Genomic DNA, 19,451 nt, shown 5'->3' on the forward strand with positions numbered 1-19,451 from the left:
TCAAACCACAACAGCCGCTTGAAACCTGATTCAGACACTAAAAACGAGGGGCTCGGTCCCGTGACGCACGCTACGACTTTTCTGGGATGTAAGCTACACTGTTACAGCAAGAAAAGAAAACAAAAGACAATATAAACCCTTTACAAATGAATGGGGGGGTTCCATGAGCCGTAGTTCAGCTCTTGAAGCTTGAAGAGCTGAACCTTTTTCTTGGAGCTGCTCTGGAGCCCTGAGTTTTGATTTGGTAGCTTGGGTTTTACCAGACGTAGAGTTTCATTTCTGGAAGCCTCCACATAAGAAAAGGCTGCTCCGCTGCCTGATAAGAACCGCGACATGAAGCGTTTAGTCGCGTTAACGATGATCGTTCCAGCTATCACAGAGAATCATATCGTAACACATCTGACTCCTTCCTCTGCAACATGAGGAACAAGGAGATTTTGTTACGGCGTAAATGTATAAACCTCATCTGTGACCTCTGACTTCTGCACCTGGCAGCGGAGCGTTACAGCTGTGTTCTGTCCTCTGATTGGCTGCTGGTATCTCAACTGTCCAATGGGAAGCTGCTGATGTTTAACGTTACAGAAGAAAAAGACGCCTTTACAAAACCAAACCTGCATTCAGGAAGCAGGTTCTTACGGCCTCATCTGAAGCCATTTTGTCGCAGTTTTCATCACTTTGGTTAAACTGACACCACAAATTCTCTGGACCTCATTTTCACTGTAATATGAAGTTCTTTTGGTCTTTTTCTCCAGAAATAATCCGATTACCAGCCTCTTTTTCAAAACTTAATCAAATAATTTCCACAAGCTGTGGTGAATTTGACGCCTCTTTGTTTTCTAACGTGAACTTGAGTCTCTGAGTCTGAACAATAAACACATCTCTTCATAAATCTGTTCCACTGAACCATTTTCAGGTATTTTGAAGGTAAAACATTTACTAGTGAATAAACATATGATTGGAAGAGTATTTTACAAAGGAATCCAGCAGTTTCACTGCTCTTCACCTCTGTGTCTTCAATTCAGTTTCCTGTTAATCCTCAGCCATTTCTCCAGGAGCTCATTTTAACCAATCAGCTGACTGACTGACATCAAACTGGAATAAAAACATTTGTAATTCGTCTCCTGTCGGCAGGAGGAAGCTGCTACACACACACGCACACACACACACCTCCGGGAAGCTTTACCAGTGAGATCAGGTGTAGTAGCAGCAGGCCTCCTGCAGAGAACACAGCATTAAAACCTGCGTGGACGGCAGGGGAGGCGCAGACATCTCATTGTGTCGCTTCAAGGCCCAAAAAGGAGCTTAAAGTGGTAATAGATATCAGAGAAGAAGAGCGGCGCTGAACGAAGCGAAACACGAGTGGAACACGATGTGTTCAAGTCAAATCCACACGTTTGGAGACGGATACAGGCCTTGCTGATGCGTGTCTCTAATTAATCACTTAAAAAACACCTTCCTGCGGCTGCGGCATGAAAGCGACGTGGTTCTGTCCGATGGTGTGCAGAGTAGAGAAGTTCTGCTACTGGTACTGATGAAAATACAGACGTGGGTAACGGTGAGCGTGTAAGGAGCTCGAACCCCTAACCCTAGCCCTTCATGGTTGCTCTAAAAGTTAGTACAGGAAGTTAGGCAATTACTGCCTTCAAACTTCCTGTTTCGAGTCTCCGGGCGGAGGAGTGGTGGGACGGCGGCAGCTAGCCCTCCAGCAGCTAGCCAGCTAACATATGAGCAGCGTGGGGTTCAACGATATTCTCAGCTGGAAAATCCCACAAACTTCAACACGATCGTTACTCCAGGCTGGGGTTTCCAGAGGGGGCAGAAATGTAAAGACAACACGAGCCACCTTATAAAACAATTAAGGAGGCATCACGTCAGGAAATATGACTTTATCAAAGTCGAGGGACAGCAGGACGATACACAGCAACAAACTCTGGACTTTCCAGAAATGAGAGAAAGTCAGAAACCGGAACAAGGATGTGGTGTAGGAACCCCAGCCGCCGTCGGTGCTAACTCAAGGTTTAGTTTTACCGCCTGATTGGACTTCTGGAGCCGCGGTACCGTCTCCAGGTCAGAATGCATCACTGAAACTCTACAAGAGTGAGTTACCAGATTCAGAACTGCAGATCAGATTTGTGACGGACATTTGGACCTCTGTTACGTCTAAACGGCAAATACTAGTGTTTTTTATTTTACCTATTTGTGGCGGCACTTTGAGACAAATTCCTGGATTTCCTGATTTAATAGATATCCTTTATTTGATTTGATGTTAACAATTTATTGTTAGAAGAAATAGAGGAAGAATTTAAAATAGCCCTGGTATCAGATCGGGACTCAGATGGAAACCCAGAGTCCAGGTATCGGAATCAGTATCGGAAAGAAAAAAATTGTGCCAGAACATCTCCAGTCCTGAGACAGTTCTGCTGGCACCGGGGGTCCAGTCCAGGGGACCCGGACCTCTGCAGAAGAGAGGAAACATTACAGCCCCCTCTGGTAACGTGTTTGGTGATTTGATGGCGCCAGTAGCTTCTCATACGAAGCCACGCTGCAGTGTTTCTGTACGTTTCCACGGTGACAGTCTGCTGGGACATACAGGACCAGCATGTTGGGGGGAAACGTCTTAGAAAACTGTGAACTGATCAAAGATCGGGGCAAAAAAAACAGCCGACCACTAAGGCGCCACAGAGGCGGCTAATCGTGAAGAAAGACGAGGTCAAAGCAGATCCCAAAAATAATAAATCAAAACGCAAATAAAGAATTTGGGCCGGTTCTGAATGCACGATGAAGAGAAAAATTCAACAAAAATACTAAAAACCCTTTTATTGAAAGAGGTCATTACAAGACAAAAATGAAGGATTTAATGACAGGAAACTCAGATTTCTGCAGACTTATAACTGTAGAAGCTTCTACATCGTTCATTTATCAGGTCATTGATCCATTGATGAAGAAAAAAATCTCACAATACAAATACAACATTTTTTCGACCTAAATGTTTAAATTTTAATTGTTTGAGCCGCGTGAGTGTGATAATTTGCTCCTTTACGATCAATGTTCAGGTTCTGGACTAAAAACATTCCACAACTAGAAAAACCTGCACCAGAACGATGGATTTGGTTTTTAATCAATTCAACGTGAAAACATGCTGCTGTGGCAGCTGTTTACCAAAGCAGCCGATCAGCATCGCCGTGGTGAAGGGCAGATCAATATTGCTGCTCATTGATGGTTATTTCTCTAAATGCCTCCATTTAAACGGGAAAACGCCAGAAAGCAGCTAAGATCTCACTGCCGTCTGCAGCGGCGTGATAATTTCTTGACAGATGTGCAACAGCAGCTGTCCAGAGGCAGAAACGTAATTAACGCTGCTCTTTTCAGATGCAGCTTCTCCTTTTACAAAGTTTCAGACTGAAACAGGAACCATGAAAACTTCTTTCAGAGGGGACTTCTTTGAGTCCCGCGGGAAAACGAGGACAGAAAGCTCCGACTCCAGCGAAAGAGTGAAATGATCCTTTAATGCTGTCAGAATCATTTCACGTTAGATGCAGTCTTCCGTTAGCCGGTGGTGTGAGTGCGGCAGCACCGGAACGTCTCAACACTCAGATGGAAACTTTTCTGTTTGGATGACTTTGAAAAAGCACCTGACCATCTGAGTTTGGGTTTCTGGAGCGCGGCTCTGCTCAGGTCATTAACTACACGTCTGATATGGTCTTATATCTGCTGCTTGTACCGATCGATCCCGTCTCAAACATAGATCCATGGACGGTACAACATCTGCTGCTCCTCACGGTTGTGAGCAGGACTCTTGTTTGCCTCACTGATGTAAAATCTGCTCTGATTTCAGAACTTCAAAACAAAAATCAATTCACTATTTCATCTGTTTTGGGGGTTTTCAAGGCAAAAATAGTTTTCAGGAAAAGAACTTTCTGAATAAAGTCTCAAAATCTTTCCAGTTTGTTAAGTTTTCCATTTATGAAGCTCTGGACATTTATGCCCGTACCCCGACCAGAGCGCTTTTTACAACGAATGAGTTACCGGTTGACTTGTCCAAAACGGAAGGCCGCGTAACAGTAGTAAGTATGTAAGATCAGATGTGACTTGTGCAACAGTGGAAGAAAAAAAAGAAGAGAAATTCCTGCCTGGGAATGAACGCGGCAGGGAAAGAGTTAATAAGCTTCTAAATCTGTGAATTTGAAGAGGAGCCACACAGCTGAGGTCTTCAACACGCCGCCAAGCCTTCAACGGCTAAAACAAACTGAAGCGCTGACGGAGGAGGGATTCACGCACGGAGGAACGAATTTTGCAGTTGACTGCTTTCAGAGAAATAAATTCTCAAAAAAAAAAAAAAAAAAAAACTAAGAAAACTTCCAACATCCTTTAATGAACAAAACAGGTCTACAGAGGAACAACTGCAGTCTTTGAAAAGAAAGTAAAAATAATTGGGCACAAATTCCCTGATTGGCTGTAAAGTGAATGATGCTGGACGCCGTCAGTGTCGGCTTGGCGAGTGCGGCGGCATCTTCGTCACTGGAAAATAATATATTACAATCTCCTTATTTCTTCTGCTTTCTTACCAACAGATTAAATCCAGCTGCGTAAATTTCAGGGAATACTAAAAAAAAAAAATATAAAGTGATTTTTGATCACGTTTTCATCGTGTACGTGTGACCTTCACTCGGGGTTTGCTGCAGTATCATTTCACTGTAAACTGAATATGATGAAGTCTGTCTTTGATTCTTCTCGGTGAAAAACATCTGAGGTGTGTCTCACGAGCGTTTCAGAACAAACACGTAACAGCGTCGAGTTTGCTGATTTTATGTGTTCATGCACTTATTTTTACACATAACACCAAAAACATCACACAACGCTGCATGTGAGGGCGCTCTACTTCCTCTGCAGGAGGAGCCAACATCTCTGATGGCGTCTGAACTCGTCTTCCCGTAACGTTCAGGAAGATGGCGCCCGCACAATAAATGCGATGCGTATCGCAACAAAAGTCAATTCAAGTAAAACCGATATCAGATCAAAGCATTTCCTGCTGCAAGCTGCTTCTTAAGTTTCAGGGAAATCTGGCATCGTTTCCACGTGGAAGCATCAGTTTGGGCTCCACACGGACGCAGAGATGAAAAATGAACAGCTCTGACCTGCAGCGGGACTCCTGCAGTATTATTGCAGGAACCCGGCGGGGTCACTAATGATCAGGCAGCTGGAAACGCAGGATGCTGCTCCTCACATCTGGAGGACCACACACACACACTCAGACACACTCTGAAACTCTTTATGAGGCCGGCACGTAGCAGCGCTTGCTGCTCCAAAGTCTCTCCGAGGACCGAAGCCTCTGAATGGGATTTTTTTTTTTCTTCATTGAAACAGTGGGGTTTCTCCCGAGTGTCTTTAATGTGCTTTTATTTTGAAACAGTCGTGCGTGAAGAGAAAATCATCAGATTTTGTTTTCTCATCTCCCTCTGTAACGCGTCCACGTTGAAACCCTGCACATCACAATTAAGTGCAAACACCGGAGCCTCCTATTGGACAGTTCGGATTCCAGTCGGCCAATCAGACGACAGGACGCAGAGCCGTGAACGCTGCTGCCAAGCGCAGAAAAGCTGAGCTTTGAGTGTACAGCCACGGTCAGAGGTCACGGACGTATACGGACATTTTTAACCAATGAAATCTCAGTCCTGTTTGTCGTTTGTGCTGCTGCAGTCAGCAAACACCCGGGACGGTGCCACCTCCCCGTCGAACCTTCAGACGACTCAGCCTGAGCCGAGCCCAGACTCACCGGGCCCGTTTCCAAAGAAAAGACAGAAAATGTCGCTGCATACGAGATGAAACTTCCCCAAATCCTACAAGATGCCATGAGATATTCTGGTCTGCTTGACTCACGTCTTTAAACCCAGAGATTCAGACGAAGAAAACAAAGAAAAGCTTCAAATGACAGTTAAAAGGCTGGAAGCTGCAAATAGTTTATATTTCTGCTCAATAAACAAATTTACTGGCACAAGAATATTTGGCCCCTATTTTTAGTCTTTTAGTCATTTCAATTTTTAGATTTTTTTTCAACAAAGAAGAAATAAAAAAAGATAAAAAATATATATTTTTATCGTTGACTTTGGCTGCTTTTCTATAAATTTTCATCAAAAGTGGAATATTTTTGAATTTCTGGCTTGTGGACCAAACAAAAGGTCACTCAGAGTCGGGGGGGCCACCGAGAGTCACCTATTCTCCTCTTCTTGGACAACTGATAGAAAATGTATCATTTTCTCCAAAAAAGGGAGAAAAAAAAAACAGATTTGCTCTTGAAAAGGTGTGTAAAATTAAAACATCCAAGGAGGAGGGTTCAGATGCCTCGTCCTGCAATCAAGGTCCAGATCACTGAACCAACTGGGACACTATTCTAATCACTTCATTGTTTCTTTTCTTTTAAAATGTTTCCCACAAAATAAAAAAAGTGAAAAAATTGGTAAAAGTTATCCATGCATCTTAGTTATCTACTAATTTTTTTTCACAGCAAATTTAGTAAAGAATTTTTACATTTTTAAATTTTTTGAATTTGAGCCTCCTGGTTGAACCAAACGAGAAGCCACAACCAGCTCTGCGAAACCGCGAGGCCAAAACCTCAATAATCCAACATCTTTATTATCCCACTGGTGAACTGATTCAGCCTTTTAAATGCTTGTAAAAGTTAAAAAAATAAATAAAAAGATTGTCCAGAGGGAAATCTTGACATATGCTGAGATGGACGTCCTGAAACCTGATCTCAGTTTCAGGTCGTGCAGCCAAGACGAGCCTCCAACCGACACACGAGCAGCTGAGAACTGCAAATATTGGACTACAAATGTTATCTGAACGACTAAATAATTAACAGAAAATCATTTTTGTCATTGATTCATGGTTTCATTTCCTATTTCAGGCAGAAAAATGTGAAATTTTCCCAAAACATTTTCTGATTCACTCAAGACTGAAATGTTGAATATTTGAAGCTACGAAGGGAAGCTGCAGTGAAGTTGTAATTTAGGTTTCACGCGTGCAATCTTTAGGAACACCGTTTTAAAAGGGAACCAACTGGTTGGTGGTAGATTACAAATTTATTTTATTATCATTTCTTAATTTGTTTGTCTCACCACCAATTAACTTGCAAAATTTTGTGTATAAAAGTCTAAGAAATTTAAAAAAAAAGAATATATATATATATATATATATATTTACATACACACACACACATATACATAGTTTGTATATATAATATAATATTGTATATATAATATATATATATTTACATACACAAACTGACACCTGAAAACCCAGAAAACAGTCCCTGATGAGGTTCCGAGGCCCGAGTCCTTCCTCCACACAAAGCTACACCACAATAATGTGTGAGAATAGAATAGATTTTTTTAATCTCTCATCTAAGGGTTGTTTTCTACCCCTGATCCCGTCATTGTGTCTAGTTGGCCCACGCAGGATCGTTTTACACACACTCACACACACAGTGGTGTAGTGATAGTAAAACGGAGAGGAATCTGGTCCTCGGCCGCCGTTTTCTCCCACTTTTTCAGGATGTTTCTGCTGTAGACTGAACGTAGGGACTTTGTCGGCTGGATCTCCTGTCGGACTGTTAAAACCTCGTCCCTCAGCTCTGTAATTTAAGGTTTCGTCTCTCCTTCAAATCCAGACCGTGGAGACATCCTGGACACAGAGGTCCTGTGTTTGAGATCTGGAGCAGCTGAGTCCTATTTTCTGTCCCTCCGCCTGACTCAGACCTTGCTTCCAGAATTTTAGCTCAAATTTACAAGAGCAGCCCATGAACACAGCAGCACCCAGCAAGTTTGCTCACTAGAGACTGAAGTTGAGCACCTCCAGCAGATCAGAGCGCACCTCTCCATCTTGCAGCTGACATTTATTATTTAATAAATGTTATTATTACTATTATTTAACTGGGAGGCGCTTCAGGTCCATACGAACCCAAACAAAAAGACTCAGGGACCGCTTCTTCCCCAAAGCTGTGAACTTTCTTAACCAGTAAACTACCTCACACTGTGCAATATTTTCTATTTTCTATTCATAATGTTCCAATATTCCTTACTTATCTATGTGCAATACTCTTCCATCCATTCAAGTGCAATTATTCTTCCACTCATTCATGTACATTTTTATCCTCCTATTCACTCCTTTTTATAGTGTGTATATATATTTATATATTTTTCCTGTTTTTCATTTTGTTGTTTACAGTACTTTTTTTTACATAGTCTTTGCATGTGTGCACTTTTACGGAGCTGCTGCCTAATCTCATTGTACCAGTATAATGATAATAAAGGCTTTCTATTCTATTCTATTCTAAAACTTTATTTACTGGGTCAATTTTGCCCAGGAAAAGTTTGGAATAAAGGAGCATTACTGTGTTTTTTTTTAATTATCTATTTTTTCCTGACATGTTTATGTCCTCGCACCGCGGCGCGGGTCTCACCTGGGGTTGGAGCTGTTCCAGTAGACCCCGTACCGGTCGGAGATGATCCGGTCGTCGGTGACGGCGGAGCAGAGTCTCGGCAGCAGGCCGAGCAGCAGCAGCAGCAGTGGCCGCCCGCAGGGCTCCATGCGCGGCTGCGCGGCGCGCGGCGTCCCGGCGATCATCCGCGGCTCTTCTCTTCAGGTGTGAGCGCGGGGGGAACCGGCGCTGCAGCTCATCCAAACCCGGCCTGATCCGGGGACCAGGACCCAGAGGAGCGAGTCTCTCTTCACTTCAGATCCAGGCAGATCAACACTTCATGCTCCCGCAGGCGCAGCGGCAATAATCCATCCGAACCTCTGCTGGCTCGTCCTCAAGCTGCGGGCTGCTCTTCCAAAAGAACCCGTCTCCAAGTTTCATGTTCCCCCAGTCCAAATGGTCCGTGCGTCCATGTGCGTCCTGCTGCAAACTCAACTCAGTGGCACAATTACGCGCGGAGCGCGGAGCGGGTCAGAACCGAGCTCATTCAGCATTTATGTCCCCGGGTCTCTTATGTAAGAGCTCCACACTTTCCAGCCCCGAACTCTCCCCGCGGGCCGGGGGTTTGTGGAGCCGCTCGGAACCCGGAGATCTGCTCACTCCGGTACTTTCTCCTCTCTGTGGACGGAACCGAACCAGGACCAGGATTAAGACCAGGATTAAGACCAGGACCAGGACCAGGAGGACCAGAACCAGGACCAGAACCAGGACCAGGACCAGAACCAGCAGGGACGGGAACAAAGGAGAAAGTTGAGCTGCAGCTGTAGGAGGAGTGTTCAGTTGGGTGACCGGCTCTGCTCCAAAGTGCTGGTCCCGGTGCGCCCCGGTGGGCGGGGCCTCTGCTGCTCGGTGCCCCCCCAACACACACACACACACACACACACACACACACACACACACACACACACACACACACACACACACACACACACACACACACACAGCACTCACACACACTCACACACACTCAGTGCAGCCCCTGCAAGTCCAAACCCCCCCGAATATTCGTCAGAATCTGTTGACCTGGGCTGCACAGAGCAACACTTTTCGCACCTTTCTGCTAATTTAGACCCTAAATTCCTGAATCCATTGGTGGTCTAGTTCAAAAGCAGGACCAGTTCCAGCTTTTTGGGGGCCCTAGCAGTTTGTGTTGGGGGGGGGGGGGGTTCTATAAACCTGCATTACAACGGAGGAGTTCAAATCCTTAAAGATGATTTGTGATGATGCATTAATCTGTTAATGGGGCCATGGGTTTGTGTGATGACTCACAGGAGCCTCCACCACTCAGAACCAGCGAGATGGCAGCCCAACTGCCAACATCAAGTTTGTACTGCAGAAGCAACGACATTGGTTCCTGCTGCAGTGGTGGATGCATGGATGTATTAGGGTGGATGTTTGTGGTCGATAGTCCTGTTAGCTCCGCCCTCTCTCTGATTGGTTTCCGTCTATCCAATGGCTTCCTGAGGCCGCTCCTTCTCCGTCCGTTGGCCCGGCCTCCTGGAAATCAGTCATAGCTAACTCCCAGGGTTGGGGCGGCAGGTGAGGCCGAATTACACCTGGCTAGATAACCAAGTTTGCTGAGGCTAGGCGAGCTAGCACAACAGGGTCAATTCCAAGAAAAATACTGTATCAGTTTATACGTTTGTAAGGTTTGTTAGAGAACTAAGACTGAATGACTCTAATGGTTCACATCTGAGGCTTAATTAAAGTGCTTTACAGTTAAAGTTGACATCAAACGATCAGTTCCAGACGGTTTTGCCTTATTTTGGGTAAATCTGTAGCTGTGACAGTCAGACCTCCTAATAATTACTTTAGAACAAAAAAGAAAAAAAACTGTCCAAGTACGATATGTAATATACATTAATATGATGAATTCTGGCTGGTCAAATGTGTGGGAGCTCTGATTGGTCAGATGGGGAGGGGCGGGGCTTCCTCTTAAACCACTGTTGACAGTCAGCAACATGGAGCTCCGAACGAAGCTACAATAAACAAAACAGAGAGACTAGTTACACATCCAACCAGTCCAGAACTGCAGCGGGACGCCTCTGAACAAGAACCAGAGTAACCACGGCAACGAAGATTTCCCGCCATCATCTCTGTTTGATCTGCGTGTTTTCATATGGGGGTACACCAGAGGTTTCCCAGCAGCAGATGCTGCATCACAACCTCATGTATGTCTCTTCACGTACATTAACAACCAAACAGAAGCTGTTTACTCCTCTTCCAGTGTTTTGTCAAAAACTCGGTGACATCACTGTTTTGTGGGCTGTGACATCGTGACGTAGTCCTAACGAATGTGCACAGACCCTTTCATCTATAGCAAGGGCTTAAATCCAGTTCGCTGGAACAAAACCATTCAGGGAGCACCAGAACGAGCTAGGTTCTAGATCCAGACCTGCAGGTCCTCTACAGACCACTAGGGTCCAGATCCAGACCTGCAGGTCCTCTACAGACCACTAGGTTCTAGATCCAGACCTGCAGGTCCTCTACAGACCCATAAGTCCAGATCCAGACCTGCAGTTCCTCCACCGACCACTGGGATCCAGATCCAGACCTGCAGGTCCTCTACAGACCACTGGGATCCAGATCCAGACCTGCAGGTCCTCTACAGACCACTAGGGTCCAGATCCAGACCTGCAGGTCCTCTACAGACCACTAGGGTCCAGATCCAGACCTGCAGGTCCTCTACAGACCACTAGGGTCCAGATCCAGACCTGCAGGTCCTCTACAGACCACTAGGGTCCAGATCCAGACCTGCAGGTCCTCTACAGACCACTAGGGTCCAGATCCAGACCTGCAGTTCCTCTACTGACCACTAGGGTCCAGATCCAGACCTGCAGGTCCTCTACAGACCACTAGGGTCCAGATCCAGACCTGCAGGTCCTCTACAGACCACTAGGGTCCAGATCCAGACCTGCAGGTCCTCTACAGACCACTAGGGTCCAGATCCAGACCTGCAGTTCCTCTACAGACCACTAGGGTCCAGAACTTCAGAGCAGAAACAAACATGTTTGGTACAGAAAACGTTTTGGTCTCTATGGTTACGTGTCTCATGACGACTGTACGGGGGACTGTTATGGACCAGCCAGGTAAATTATATTCAGGAACGTTTATTTCTGTAGTTACGGAGCGGCGGCGTAATAAAGGAGAGTTAGAGTTAAGCCAGAGTTACGGAGTAATAATGAAATTAAATTCAGAATAGTTCCAGTTCCAGATCTGTGGAGCATCAAAGCTGAATGCTGCTTCTCCATGTTCTGGTTCTGGTTCTGGGGACACAGAGCAGACCTGGACCAGAAGACCGGAGAGGTCTGGATGGTTGCTACGGCAACAACAAAGTCTCTGATGTATCTCGGTCCTGAACCATTCAGTGATTTAGAAACTGACAGAAATATTTTAGAGTTTATTCTCTGAGGTTCGGGGAGCCGGTGTAAGGACCTCAGAACCAGACTGATGTGGTCCATGTTCTTGGTTCTGGTGGGAACCCGGGCAGCAGCGTTCTGGACCAGCTGTAACTGTCTGATTGACTTTTTAGCTTCTGCTGAATATCCACATACTTGTTTATTCACATCATGCATAACACAAGTTTGGAAAGATAATATTAAGTAAATGAAAAGATCTCAGCCGGGAGAAAAGATGATTTGATGTCGCTAGAAAGAACAGAGTAAAACAGAAAGGCCCGGTTCATCCCGGGAAGAGAGAAGTTTCCTCCCTGATGGGTTCGGGAGCTCAGACTGAGCAACAGCTGCTCGGAGACCGACGTCAACACGTCAGCTGGACAGTTGCAAGAACCTTAGTTTCAGGAAACAGAGAAACTTCAAGGCAGTTCTGACCCGAGCAGTTCTGACCCGAGCAGCGGCCAGCTGCATGTCTGAGCTCACATCAGATTCTCTCCATCTCCACCTGAAGGCCCTGAACTGGCTGCATGACGCGTCATCGCATCATTCATTCTTGGGCCCAATCCCAATACACCCCCTACTTTCTACCACTAGCCCTAAAAATTAAGCCGTAAATGTTAGGGCCCTTGAAATCTTCCAAGGGCCAGTCCCAATACTCCCACTACCCCTACCCTTCAGCACCATCCCTAAATTTTGCGTGCTACGTCACTGCGTGGTTTACGTTCGGGTACGTAAGCGACTGCGTAGTTACGTTTGCACATACGTCACAGCGCTACAGCGGAAATTAAAACAGCTTTTAGCTCTGGGTTTCCTGATATGGTGTGACGACCAAATATTTTTTCAGGCGTAAAAGTAACCGTTAAGATCCCCAACCTGGGCTCAGTTTATCCAAATAACGCCTGTTAAGAAATTTGACCCGACGTTTTCGAGATGAGAACAGCCTGCCGGCTCGGGAGCTGATTTATGGTTCCACGTTAAATCGACGCAGAACCTACGGCGTAGGGTATGCGGCGACGCGCACCGTACGGCGTTGGTGTAACGCAGAACCATAAATCAGCCTTTATTCTGGCGTGATCTTCGCACAACGGGCAAACGGGTGATTATGTACATTCACTGAGTGAATATTATGAAAGTAAAATAGTAAAATAAATAGTCTTGCTAGAAATGTAATCAAAATGCATTTTTATGCAGAAATTAACTCAAAATTTTGATTTTATTCACTAAAAAATAAGAAATGTCCGCCATGTTTTTTTTTTTAATTCAGTCTGCAAATGACGACTTAAAGCATTCTGGGAAATTTTTCTGGCCCTAGGTCAGCTAGTGAGCATCTGAAAACCCTCGCTCTGAAGGGCTAGATTGATAACCACTAGCCCTCGTTTAAGCCACTAGCCCTAGATGAAAAGATGAATTTGGACACCACTACCCTCACGGGAACGCGCAAAATGTAGGGGTAGTGCTGAAAAGTAGGGGTAGTGGGAGTATTGGGACTGGGCCTTGGTCAGACGTGACAACAAAGAGCCATGTGATCAGCAATATGTGGCGTGCGAACGGCCTGATTTTAAACATGTGGCTTGTGCTGTTAACTGTACTCACAGACCGAAGCGACGGCTGCTCTCCGAGTGTCCCGGGCGAACACATCCTCGTGGGGCGTGGCTGTTATCTGGAGGCGGAGCTCCGCCGAGCAGCTGGGAGCATCTTCTAATCTACGCCATTAGCAGCCCCCGGAGCAGCCAAGTCCTCCTTGGACCGCGTCAGGACCCTCCCAGGGCGACTCAGCAGACTTTTAACAGGAAGCCCATCGTGGCCCTCGGCTTGGTTGACCTGCAACCAAGAGGCCCAAGTCACGGAGAATCTCCACCAGTCCTGATTTCAGCAGTAACGAGCTCAGGTGGCTGAGCTCCAGATGACCTCCGGACCCGCTCGTCTCTGGCCAGTTAAGGCATCACCACCCGTATCATGGCCAGGGGAAGTCTCATACCAGAGACTTTACACAGATACAACTACTTGTGCATCTTGTTTTTGAGCCTAAAATGACATCTAAGGTCAGAATTCATCATTGCAAACACAGAAGAGAAAGCCCTGTCCAACTTAAGTACTTATATCTCCACATTTAGGCGAGTTTAACTCTTCCAAAGTGCTGACCCTGAAGCCTGAGTGCCCCCTAGTGATCACAGGCCCTCGCTGCGTCTTCAGGGTCTCCATATATACGGGCTGAACTGTGGGCCAACTGCTCTGATACAAAGTCTCTGCAGGATCGTCTTTGAGACCACCTGAAATCTGTCTTTTGGGGCTGCAGCTTCTCGTGGGCTCTTGGACGGCCAGCCGTTATGTGAAGAGAGCCTCGTATCTGAGAGCCTCGTATCTGGGAGCCTCGTATCTGGGAGCCTCGTATCTGGGAGCCTCGTATCTGGGAGCCTCGTATCTGGGAGCCTCGTATCTGGGAGCCTCGTATCTGGGAGCCTCGTATCTGGGAGCCTCGTATCTGGGAGCGCCCGTCGGCGCCAGTATTGGCGGCCTGCAGCCGGCGCTGGAGCTGCGACTGCCCTCTGATGCAGAGAGGAGTTTCCTCCTCGCATCCAGTGATTCAGCACTCATAAATATTTCAGAGTGTCAGCTTTGGAGGGAAAGCAAAGGGAAACGAGTGGAAGGAGGGCAGAGAGAGAGAGAGAGAAAGAGAGGGGGAGGAATAAAGATGAATCTTTAATTCTTGCTTTTAAAATAAAGCCACAGATTAATGGAGCTGCAGTATTAAACTTTCAGAGGCTCCCATGAATAAATGCAGAGACGGAGCGTTGGACAGCAACGGTCCATGTACCGGGAGGAGGAGGAGGAACGTAATCCAGGTATCGACCCGGAAAACACCAACTCCTGCTGTGGTCCTGTCGTTCCGCGTCACACAAGGAGGCTTCTGATTGGCTTGATCAGAGCAAGGATATATTTTTGCTTATTAAACTCATAAATAAATCCAGGTGGACTGAGGTGACTGAAGGTCACGTCACATGACGTCATTTTCAGGTACATGACAGCGTTCCACGAGCCCCCGTGCAGCAGGATGTCCTCAGGAGCAGGTTTCACCTTTACTTTTTCACATTTCTACCCTGAAAACTAAACTTCCACCTCTTCAGCAGCCATGAAGCTGCTTCAAGTGACGCTACACAGCTGACAGCGCCCCCTGCTGGTCTGAGTCAGAGGAGGAGGAGCACAAGGACTGGAATGGACCTCATCCGGGAGCGCTCCTCTGGACCTCCTCTGGACGTCCATCATTACATGGAAATGTCCCTAAAAACCTCATCAGAATTACTGCATAATTATTACCTGCTTAATTATTATAGGTGAATTATTACTGCTTAATAATGACCTCGTTAATTATTGCAGGTTAATTATTACGGGTTAATTATTAGTTTACTTATTACCTGCTTAATGATTCAAGTTTAATTATTACCTGCTTAATTATTGCAGGTTAATTACAGGTTAATTATGCCCCTAATTATGTATCCTGCCCATGTAGTCCTACATGTAGTCCATATAATCCTCCATGTGGTCCTGTGACCAAGTCCTCTCAGTGGTCTGTTTATACAATTAACAGCATAAACTTTAAAATAAGAGTTATTCGATGATGTTGGTAATTTCAAGAGGTCATGGGACCGTTTCTCACATGTAATGGTGTTGCGACTGCACTGATATGAATGTAATTGAATGTCTGGTTGGTTGTTTCAAACATGAGCATTTGTTATGGGCTATTTTATGATTGAAAACATACTTTCTGTTTATGTTTACATCTAAAAAATACAAATAAAAACTTGAATGAGAAAAAAATAGTTATTCTACTCTCTTACGGCTCAATTCACACCTGAGACATCAAGTGTTGAGCTGTCACTCAAAACTAAAAATAAAAAACAGCCATAATTAATTATATAATTAACATTTGTGGCTCAATATCCTTGGACTTCTGTCCTTCTCTCCCTCCTCTTTATCTCTATTCTCCATCTCGGTTTGGGCCTCATCTCTCGTGCTGTTGTCCAGGTTCTGTGTGCCGGTTCCACCCAGAACCGCACAGCTCAGCAGAACCCGGCTGAATCTGAACTGCGGTCGTGCGTTCGTCCTTGCTGAAGGAGACGAGTATCTCCACGGGGGTCCAACCTCCAAATCAGACACGAAGACGACTTAATGGACTGTCTGCTGATTCGCCCGTCAGCCTTTAATTGACCTGCAGGCTGTGCGCGCGAGCGAACTGGCTACTGTATCGCCCGCGTTGTGGGGACGTGCGGCTGCTCGTTCACACAGCGTGAGGGTTGTTGGTCCTCGCAGACGCCTAAAGACCAGTGTGTGTGTGTGTTCCAGGCGGCGCCGGCACTCGGAGAAGTTTCCAGCAAACCAAAAGAATTAAGGGGTTAATTATCAGCCAGAGGACGAGTGAAAATGGCCGATTATTCACGTCTCATCACACGAGGACAGAATTACCTGCCGGCTCCCTGCAGGATGGCCTCCAATCACAGAAACACCAGGAGGGCGCGGCCTGGGGGGGGTTTGGAGGGGCATCGGGGAGGTGCTGCCGGTGATGGCGGCCAGTGAACCGGACGTTTGCATAATCTACCTTTTAGGCAAAACTGGCGAAGCTGTCAGACGGATGCGTAGCAGCCGAAGTGGCCGCTTAAATCCGTGATGGACCCGTCAGCCGGACGGCCATTAGCTGCACGCTGAGCCGCTCACGTTTTTTTTTTTTTCCTTTTTACTTTCTGGCTGCTTTTCTCTTTCTCTGCCCCCCCGAACATGTCAAAACATGCGTGACTGCTCATCGAGTGGCGGCAGCGGCACGTGAGGCAAACAGCCCGTTTGAGCGGCTGGCGGCTGAATTAGCAGTTTGACAGGCCGCTTGTGTTTGTTTGCGGCGGTAACTCGGCGGGAAACGGCCGGGCGGCGCGGGCGGACGAGGAAATGTGGAGGAAGAGATTGGCTCGGAGGTAGTTAGCGGGCCGGCTGATGTTTCTGAGTGCAGGACGGAAGCCGGGGAGAATTAGCATTTAAAGTACTTGCCCACCAGGCATTAGCACACCTTGGTGAGCTCAGCCAATATGCTCCCTGCTGGCCTCCGAAACCACACAACTATGAAAGAAGAACCAAAGTAAAATCATTTCACCTCAAGAATTCAAATCATTCAGCGAAGGAACCGCAGCAGCATCACAACACGGTTACACGTCTATGATTGGCGTGCAGATGAGATGCTTCTTCCTTCCTTTAGGAACTATCAGATGGATCTGAACCCACAACCACAACCACGACCTGGTCCTGGTCTTGGTCCGACCTCAGCAAGAACCGAAGTTCAAGCTATTAAGGTCTTGGGTGAAATTAAGAACTTAATCCCGGTCAAGGTCACGGCGTCTACGTCACCTGTCCCAGCGTGGTCAACGGAGGTCAACGGAGGTCAACGGAGGTCAACGGAGGTCAAGTGTTGGCTGCAGAGATACCGAGCCGCCCCACGTTTGTTGTCCTGTGGTTTTTTGGGACCGGTTCGTCTCTCAGCGGTACCGGTTACGAGGGATTCAAGCTGAAAGGCACGACTCGTGTCACCGGCGGTCACCTGTGCACCAGACCACAGACACGAGCAGCCGGAGGTGTCAGCTTTGGTCAAAGTTTATTATTAAGATCTCAAACATAAAACCTGAGAAACTAAACTAGAAATAAACCAATAGAAGAGAAAAAGGGAGAAATATCCAGACCTATTTTCGTTACCTGCTTCAGGTGGCAGGGGGTGGAGCCTGTTGTAGCTGTGATCAGTTGAGAGGCGGCAGGGCCTCGCGCCCCAAGGGCCTCGCTCTATGGGCCGTTTTTTTTTTTTCCTTTTTTTTTTTCCTTCTTTCCCTTATAAATATCAACAGTCACATTCCATTACAGACCTAAATGTGTACTAGTCTGTGCGTATCAATAAATATATGTGCAATGATGTTGCTGATTGATGTCGCTGCGCGTGTCTGTTGTTCAATACAACTGCGTCAGACCAAGCGCAGACACAAGGTGCTCTGATCGAGACAGGTGGAGTGTTTAACAAACTATCACACAATGTCGAGAGAACGAGACAGATTCAGGAAATTTCCATCAGGGAATGAAAAAAGAAACAAACTAAAGAAAATGGAAGAGTTTAATGCCTCTCTGAAAGGCTCGTTTGATAAATTTGTTACAAAAATCACCGATCCGACCGTGTCTGAAGCAGTGTCTGAAGCAGTTAAATGCGCATATAGACACCCGATCCAAACCGAAAAAAACAAAAAAAGATTCGAGGGCCCCCCCCCAACCATTTCGCACAGGGCCTCGCAAATCTCCCAGACGGCTCTGAAAGGTGGGGTTACACCTGGACAGGTTATTAAAAGGAGATTCATGATGATCAAAAACAAGAGTTCAGATATAAAAATCTATGAAAAGACATGGATAAGCTTCCTCATAAAAACTAATGTTATCTTATTGATTTATATTTTTTTATTTCTTTGTCTCAAACAACAAAAATCTGAGATGGGATTTCACAGAGCAACAACATGTTTGAGGACTGAATGAAATGAGTCTAACTACGTTCACGATGGTTTATAAAAGTGTTGGAGCACATGGCGCAAAAAAGAAGAGAATACGCGTGAGATAACGTAAAGTATGAGTGGACCGTTGTTGACCTGCCAGCAGATTCTGTATCAGAGGAACAAAAGAAACACAAAAAAACACAAATCACAATAGATTCAACGTCCAGCCGGGACGACGGAGCTTCAGCTCAGTCTGGGACGAGGACGAGGAGGGAAAACGCTGGTGTCAGGACAACAAAAGGCAGACAAAAGAGGAGGAAAAGATGGAGGGAGGGCAGAGAGACAGAAAGGAAGAGCAGGTGCACGGACAGAGATGAAGTTTTCTGACAAGAAGAGAAAAGAAAGAAGGAACACAAAGCAAAGAGAACAGAGGGCAATAAATAATCCTGTTGTGTGAGGAAGAGGAGGTGGAGGAGGAGGAGGAAGGAGGAAAAAAGAATCAAAGATGGACTGAATACCGAAATTTTTAAATCAGCATCTTAAAAAGTATTGAGTCTGGCCGTGTCTCTGCAAGTCCTCTGAACTGTCTGTCATCCTGAGTAGAGGAGGAGGAGGAAGAAGAAGAGGAGGAGGAAGACCACAGCTCAGATTAACCACGTCAGCCTCTCCTCCTCATCCTGAGGAGAGGGGGAAGAGGAGGAAAGAAACTCAGATTAACCACGTCAGTCTCTCCTCCTGAGGAGGAAGAAGAGGAGGAGGAGGACAGCAGCTCAGATTAACGTCAGTCTCTCCTCCTCATCCTGAGAAGAGGAGGAACACTTATCCACATTTCCAGGTCTGTGGCAGCGCTGGATGTGACGTCGTCGGTCAATGAAGTCATGAATTCTAGTTTCCAGCTGTTTTTGTCCTCATCAATACGAAAGAGTCGTACTACAACCCTACTCAGATTACTTTGGTTTTTCTGACTTGTGCGGTGCAGAGAGGAGCAGCATCAGTGAAGCACGGAGGAGGCTGTACCATCCCATCATTCTATTATATTACATAGAGGAGGTGGCTCTTTACAAGTGTAAGACATTT

General features: G+C 46.2%; 1 protein-coding gene across 1 annotated transcript in view; it reads right to left on the reverse strand.

Moving 5' to 3' along the window:
- LOC133457906 (ephrin-A2-like) overlaps positions 1-9,255 on the reverse strand; it is a 131,768-nt gene extending 122,513 nt beyond the window's left edge. The window contains exon 1 of the mRNA XM_061737286.1: positions 8,459-9,255. Within this exon, the coding sequence (XP_061593270.1) occupies positions 8,459-8,622 (164 nt within the window). The 5' untranslated portion in view covers positions 8,623-9,255. The remainder of the gene's footprint in view (positions 1-8,458) is intronic.
- Positions 9,256-19,451: the final 10,196 nt, after the last annotated feature.

The sequence above is a fragment of the Cololabis saira genome, chromosome 13, assembly GCF_033807715.1.
Source record: "Cololabis saira isolate AMF1-May2022 chromosome 13, fColSai1.1, whole genome shotgun sequence".
Classification (NCBI taxonomy): Eukaryota; Metazoa; Chordata; class Actinopteri; order Beloniformes; family Belonidae; genus Cololabis; species Cololabis saira.